General features: G+C 36.0%; 1 protein-coding gene across 1 annotated transcript; it reads left to right on the plus strand.

Moving 5' to 3' along the window:
- The first annotated feature begins 2,089 nt into the window (after positions 1–2,089).
- LOC145130159 (dirigent protein 16-like) lies at positions 2,090–2,836 on the plus strand. The gene has a single exon (XM_079065001.1). It carries the CDS (start codon positions 2,090–2,092, stop codon positions 2,834–2,836), a length of 747 nt encoding a protein of 248 aa, XP_078921127.1.
- Positions 2,837–7,986: the final 5,150 nt, after the last annotated feature.

Here is a 7,986-nt window from a genome sequence, read left to right on the forward strand (position 1 = left end):
TTTTCGACTTACGATGATTTTTCTATAAATATTCTAAAAACAGTGACAGTTAAGGGTAAAACTGTCAAATACATGTTTAAGAGTTATTCACACCTTGTAACATGCTGAGCAAGGTGTGTACGATTTACACTTAATATTTTAAATGTCATTTTATGGAAATACAAAGACATGCATAACAAGGTTTCATTCAAACACACAACATTTTTAATAAACTATAATAGGTATAGTTTGAGCACTTCGTTTGACAAAGAAAACAATAACTCAATCGACTTACAAAACAAGTATTTCATTACACACTACGTGAACTTGTTAATAAATAAATTTGTGAGACATTCTCCTTCGGGGTACGCTTAAGTACCACAGTAAAGTCATGTAGTTATAATCAGAATCTCATGGAGGGAGAGCGTGATAGTTGTGTATAGATCTATATTGGGTCTGACAAACACGCACTTAAGCTGCTTGCAACAGCTAGACCGGCAGGTCTATGGTGACAAGTGCCATAACATTTCGACGCCTGAAGAACGTCGAGTACGAGGTCTTCGAGTTTTTAGTATGGTTATAACATCTCACATGAGAAATTAACAAAACACTCAGTTCACGGGAATTTAAAGAGTTTTATTTAAATATAAAACCACACACATAAGTATGACGATTTACTTACATGTACTAAGTCTTGGTTCCGATAAGACTACAACAAACTTTTAGAAAATATTGGATTTTCTGGAAACAAACTTGTAACAAACAGAAAGGAACATCATTCATTTTTATTCATAAATTTGCTTATGAACTCACCAGCTTTATGCTGATACTCTTTCAAAACAACTTGTATTCTCAGGTAATCAGTAAAACAAGTAACCACAAGATTTCTGAAGTCAAGACGCTAAGGCGTAGATTCTTTTGCTATATTTTGACACCATATGTAATTTATTTGGAAACATGTACTTTTGAAACGATGTAACCTTTTAAATTATATTTATGACGGTTGTGTTTACTTTCTTCACTATGGTTATGATACTGAGCATGACGTCCTCCGCCCCCGAACGTTTCCGCCGTTCTGGTTTGGGGGTGTGACAACCGACCAAACAATCGAAACCGACTCATACATTATATAACTTATTTAATACATTGAATGTATTATTAATAGTTATTTTGTAATAACTTAATGAGTTGAAACCGAAAAACGTATATGTTGAAACCAAAAAGCAAAACTCATCAACCCATGGGTTGTAACCGAAAACTCAATGGGTTTCAAAAGCCAAAAACCGAACTTGTTGGTTTGAGGTAAAATTTACTCTAAAACCCACCTAAATGGGCCTAAACCGACTAATGCTCAACCCATAAGGGGCGCGGATGGAGGGGCAAAGTAGGCAGCTGCACAAGGTCTAATTTTTTTGAAAGCCAAATTTTTTTATTAAGTTATATATGTATATATATTTATTTGGAAATAAAAAATGATTTATAATAGCGAGAATGATCATTTTTATCTGGTTCGTCCAAGGTATTTGAGGATATTTTAATCCTCAGGACCGGCCCTGGCTCAACCCTAGTTTTAATGAACACAAAAATCATGGTGACTTTTGTTGTCATTAATTTATGAAAGTTTTAATTTGTTTTAACTTACAGGGAAAAAGAAAAACAACATTAGATGCATAAAATCATGTTTTGGGTACATCTTTCGGCAAGAAAAAGAACGGAAATATACTATACATTTTAGTCCAAGTTGACTACTATCACTCGTTTTTATCAAAAAGATGTATGATTTTTTTAAGATATAAATTATTAATATTTATAGTTGGAGTCTCGGTTAACCATTTTTATTATTTATTTTAATTTGTTAAATTGACTAATAATCAAACTAAAATAATATAATCAATATGATTAATGGCTCTAATCATACAAAAAGAACATGGATTTGTTACCTTTCGAGCACCAGCAACTCCATAACAAAAGCACTAAAAGTTACACGACTTGACATATTCCCCATAAGCTTAGATCAATAACCACTCCACTTTGAAACCAAAACCACTATGACATCCTCTCGCCTATTTATCCATCTAAAAATAGTGCACAAAATCCTCTTAGTCTCTCCATGGGACTACCAAAACCCCCCTCCAACTTAACATCTCTAGCTTCTTTCTTCTTGTTACTCTTCATCACCATCCACCAATCACTTTCGGCACGAACCCTTGGCGGTTTTCCATCACCGCCACAACCCCCACCAAAGAGCCACCACCACCATCATAAGACAATGAGTTTCTACATGCCAAATGTTCTAAATTTGAACTTACAACACCCCTCAACCACACCACCACCAACTAAAGTCAACGGTCAAACCATTCCCTTTTCGAAACCGTTAGGCCTTTTTCCACCGGTAGGAGGAATCCCTATTCTTGATTCCAATTTCATCCCAAGGCAAACATCTGGCTTGTATGGATTTGGAAGTGGGATAAGCTTTCCTATCCTCGAAGATGAATTGGAATTTGGTATGGTTAACATAATTGATGTTGACTTATTAGAAAGCACAAATATGTATGGCTTGAAGCCTTTTGGGAAAGCGAAAGGGATGTATGTCTCTAGCTCAGAAAACAGAAATAACCAAATGATGGCGATGAGAACAAGCTTTCTTAACAATGATTTTGCAGATGAGTTGAGATTTTTTGGAGTGCATCGAGCAGATGTAAATCAGGAGTCTCATGTTGCAATCATTGGAGGCATGGGGAAATATGATGGTGCCAACGGATACGCAACATTAAAGGTTGTTAAACTAAACCAGAAAGCTATAAAAGAAGATGGGGAGACAAATGATTTTCTTTTGGTAGATATTTACCTAGGTTGAGATATCGGTAAATACATCGACACATACTGATTTTTCATACAATTAAACAAATAATATCATATGTACACCTAAAATATTGTATTCTTAGACAATAATGTTAAGCTATGAGAAATTTATTGACTGATAGTAACTATCAATTGTAAAATGAATTCGTTCATTTGTGTTTATCCAAATGCTTGAAAGTTTATTTTTAATAATTTAGATGTTCACTTGAGTTTTGCTTTTTCATTGTTAAAGATACAATAAGAGACGGATAATACTTAATAGATTTTTCATCGCAAGTCGTAGATTGAACAAGTAAAATATATACACTTGAACTTTACTTTACGTTCAAGAAGTCTGTATTTCTAAAAATTAAATATTGTAGTCATAAGCAAGTCACGTCATTGGTTTTCTTGTACACATTTGACTACAAATCTCTTGGTTAATGTATATTTTGTTTAAAAAAGTATGTTTACTTATATATTGATATGTCATTCTATTTGCTATGGTTGTTAAGTTTGAATGATTATCATAATCAGATATGCATGAATATGCTTTATACTTTATCTGTTGGTTTTGATAGCAATGACAAATGCAACTTTTGCAGTGACGTATCCATGATTTTATTTTAAGATAAACCAAATAGTTGTCAAAATATAAATGAATGTAAGAATTCTTCAAATGATAACTAACATATAACTATATATGCATTTTAAACCAAAATTTTAATTCAAGTTGCATACGATGTTGTCTTATATCATTAAAATAATGTAAAATCGAGTCTAATCGATATAGGCAATAATGATTTCCATTCTACTAATTTCAAGTTTTGAATGAGATAGATCATATCACAACCCTAATTCCTTCTATAAATCCTTTTATTTAACACACACACACACACACACATATATATATATACCTCAAATTTGTATGGGTAGGTCAAGACTCACTCTTGCACCTATATGGCTACGCTCCTTGCATGCGTATACTTTTTTTGTTAACTACTTCTTTAATATTTTACCAGAAGATGGGCCGATAGATTCATTTTTTTTACTTCGGATTCGATTAGTATACATGTAAATAAGGTTTTGTTTGTTTCATGATACATACAAGAATATTAAAATGATAAAATCGTATACACAACACAAAGTTTTACCGTAAAAAATATGTATCATTTTCATCCAATCTAACCAAAATAACATAGGCCGAAAGATCTTCAATGGAAAATAAATACTAGCAAGGAACTAGCCTTTAGAAAAGTTACAAGAATTTGATTTGGTTCTTTAAACCAATCATACCATCCAATAACCTTTAAACTTACTACAACGAAACGCAAGTCAGGAAAAGAACATTGTGGTAACTAAATTAAATAAATGCTCTAAACATGTACGACCTTCCTCAAAAGTCATGCCTTTTCGATGCATCAATAAAAGCTAAATAACATATAAAAGACAGGTTGTGTGATCAAATCATTGCTTTCGTAATCCTGAAAGTCGATCGAGTTAGACCATCCAATCAAAGTCACCAAAGTCATAGACTACGAATTTGTAATCCCCCAACAATGGCTAATCTGTACAATTAAGAGGCTGAGTTTTTACTAATGAATTCGTAGGGTTTCTACTTTTCTATATTCATCAAAACAGAGAATACATGTGTATATATACAGGGAAGTAGACTACCAGCTAAACTATAATACAGCCACAATAATAGGGATATACAACAAACAGTAAACAGCTCCTGTAATCACGTTTAGTAGTTATTTGCTCTCGCCAACACTCCCCCTCAAGGTGGAGAATGTATGTCCATCATTCCCAGCTTGTCTAGAGAGCAATTGAACACTCTCCCACACACAACTTTCATTAACATATCTGCAAGTTGATCATTTGAGTGCACGTGTGGTAACTCCATTGTCTTCTTTTCTAGATGATCTTTGATAAAGTGTCTGTCAATTTCCACATGTTTCGTTCTGTCATGTTGTACCGGGTTATTTGCTATTTTTACTGCAGCTTCATTGTCACAATGTAACTTCATTGGTGACCCTAACTCGATGCGCAGGTCTCTCATAATTCGTTTTATCCACAAGAGTTCACAAATCCCATGGACCATACCTCTAAACTCTACTTCAGCGCTTGAACGTGCTACCACCTTTTGCTTTTTTACTTCTCCATGTTACTAGGTTTCCACCAACAAATGTAAAGTACCCTGAGGTAGACTTTCCGTCTGTACGATCTCCTCCCCAATCAGCGTCTGTATACCCCATCACCTCATGGCTCGAGTTTCTTCCAAAAAATAACCCTTTGCCCGGAGATGCCTTGAGATACTTAAGTATTCGATATACTGCATTCATGTGAGCTTCACTTGGTGATTGCATGAAGCGACTAAACACGCTCACAGCATAGGCTATATTTGGCCTAGTGTGAGACAAATATATAAGTTTTCCAACCAGCCTTTGATACCTATCTTTATTTGCCGGAACTTGGTTCGGGAGTATAGCAATTTTGTGATTCACTTCTATTGGGGTTTCTGCTGGCTTGCAGTCAAGCATTCCTGTTTCAGTTAGCAAATCGAGTACATATTTCCTTTGACACATTGAGATTCCATATTTTGACCTAGCTACTTCAATGCCCAAGAAGTATTTTAGACTTCCTAGGTCTTCCAGCTCAAATTCTGTGGCAAGTAGAGTTTGGAGATTCTTCATTTCTGTTGCGTCATTTCCAGTTATCACCATATCATCTACATATACAATAAGAGCTGTTATTTTTCCATTGTTTTTGACAAACAAGGTGTGATCTGCATCGCTCTGTTTGTACCCAGCTTTCTTCATGAAATTTGAGAATCGACCAAACCATGCTCTAGGTGACTGTTTTAATCCATATAACGCCTTCTTCAATCTACACACTTTCCCACCACATTCCATGCCTGGAGGAGGTTCCATATACACTTCTTCGTCTAAGTATCCGTTTAGGAAGGCATTCTTAACATCGAACTGCCTTAGAGGCCAATCTTTATTTGCTGCAATGGACACTAAGATTCGAATTGTGTTCATCTTAGCAACAGGTGCAAATGTATCTCCATAGTCAATTCCATATTTTTGAGTATAGCCCTTGGCCACTAGTCTTGCCTTATATCGACCTATGTTACCATTTTCATCAAGTTTCACAGTGTATATCCACCTGCACCCTACAATCTTCTTTCCAGGAGGGAGATTCACCATTTCCCAAGTTTGATTCTTTTGCAATGCTCCCATTTCTTCATTCATCGCATCTTTCCATCTTTTGTCTTTGACAGCTTCTTGAACTTCATTTGGTATAATCACAGTTGACAGTTTCTCCACCAGTAATGCATGAGTATTTGCTAATCGATGTGCTGACGCGTAATGGTTAATGGGATATTTCGACTTTTCCTTGAGGTCTGCAACATATTGTTTCTTTGGAACTCCTCGGGTGCTTCTGATTGGAAACCTTGGTTCACGTTCATCACTGATTTCCTGCAAAATAGAATCATATGACGATGCGTCTGGAGTGTTAGACATAACAGATACCTCTTGATTTTCGATACTGGTGACTGGTTCGAAATCAATGGTATCAGCGGTGGTTGTACTATCTTTTGCTTCCACATTACCATACTCGTCTTCCTGATCATCAAACGTTTGATGATGCCAATGATAATGATCTTCGTCTCCATCACTGTTATCGTTTTCATCATCTCCAGGAGTGTCAAAATACAGACCAGGTTCTATATTCTCGTGTGTGTCTGCTGCACTTTCCTTCTCCCCCTGAAGCGGGCACTCACATTCAAAGTATGGTAGCATCTCATGAAAGACTACATCTCGAGTAATGTATATCTTATTTGTGGTTGGGTCATAGCACATATACCCTTTCTTTTGATCTGCGTACCCGATGAAGATACATTTAACCGCTCGGGGTTCCAATTTTCCCACGTTTTGATGGACATATACAGTACATCCAAATATCCTTGGTTCAAGGCCATTACTTTCTGGTAGATTTGATATTTCTTGGGCCTTCTGTAATGGAGTTTTAAAATCGATGACACTTGATGGTGTTCTGTTCATGATATAGGCTGCTGATCGAACCGCTTCACCCCAATATTTCCGTGGAACATTCATGTCAAATAACGAGGCCCGGATAATTTCAAGGATTTGTCTGTTTTGTCTTTCAGCTAGCCCATTTTGTTGGGGAGTTCTAGCGCATGAAGTTTGGTGTCGAATTGCATTATCTCGACAGAATTGTTTCATTTCATTACTCGTATACTCTCCCCCATTATCGGATTGCAGCACTTGTATTTCTTTTCTGTATACGGTTTTTATTACTCGATATAATTCCTTGAATGCATGGAATACTTCTCCTTTTGTTTTGAGGAGAGATATCCAAATCATACGAGTACACTCGTCTATAAATGTTACAAAGTAGCGTGCATCATTAGGGGTAGAGACCCCTGCTGGTCCCCATACATCCGAATGAAACTTTAAAAATGGAATAGTGGTTTTATTATCACTTGGAGTGTATGAAATTCGTTTGTTTTTTGCTAACTCGCATATTTCACACTTAAACTCACTTTCCAATACATTTAAAAACAAATTTGGTTTAAGTTTCCTAAGATAACTGAATGAGAGATGTTCGAGTCGGCGATGCCACAACCGTGCCACAGACTTATTCGCTTGTTTTACTCCAGTGAGGTTTGCTTGACCTTCTTGATGACTTTCTTCAAGATAGTACAACCTCCCGCGTCTAGTACCATAACCAAGAATCCGATGAGTCGTTATATCCTGAAAAACACATTCATTTGGCCAGAAAATCACATAGCAATTTAGAGCTTCAGTAATTTGACTAACTGATAATAAATTCGATGATAATGAAGGGACTACAAGAACTTTGTCAAGATCCATGGTGCTTGATACTTTTACTGGGCCTTCACCAGTTACAGGTGCCCTACTTCCATTTGCAGCACATATGTTTTCCTGTTTGGGTTTATATGTTTTTAATAGTTTTGAGGGATCATTAGTCATGTGATCTGATGCCCTGGTATCAATTATCCAGTCATCTTTCAGTTGATAACAGTGAGACTTACCGATATTTGTGGACGTGTGGGCAGCCATAGGAGTTGTGGTTTGAGACTTCGCTTCTTCAACTATTGATGATCTAGCTACA

The sequence above is a fragment of the Lactuca virosa genome, chromosome 8, assembly GCF_052849685.1.
Source record: "Lactuca virosa cultivar CGN04683 chromosome 8, Lactuca_virosa_CGN04683_v6, whole genome shotgun sequence".
In the NCBI taxonomy this organism is placed as follows: domain Eukaryota; kingdom Viridiplantae; phylum Streptophyta; class Magnoliopsida; order Asterales; family Asteraceae; genus Lactuca; species Lactuca virosa.

Bases quoted from the DNA above. Each gene is read 5' to 3' on its own strand.
- LOC145130159 (XM_079065001.1), top strand. From the start codon at position 2,090: ATGGGACTACCAAAACCCCCCTCCAACTTAACATCTCTAGCTTCTTTC.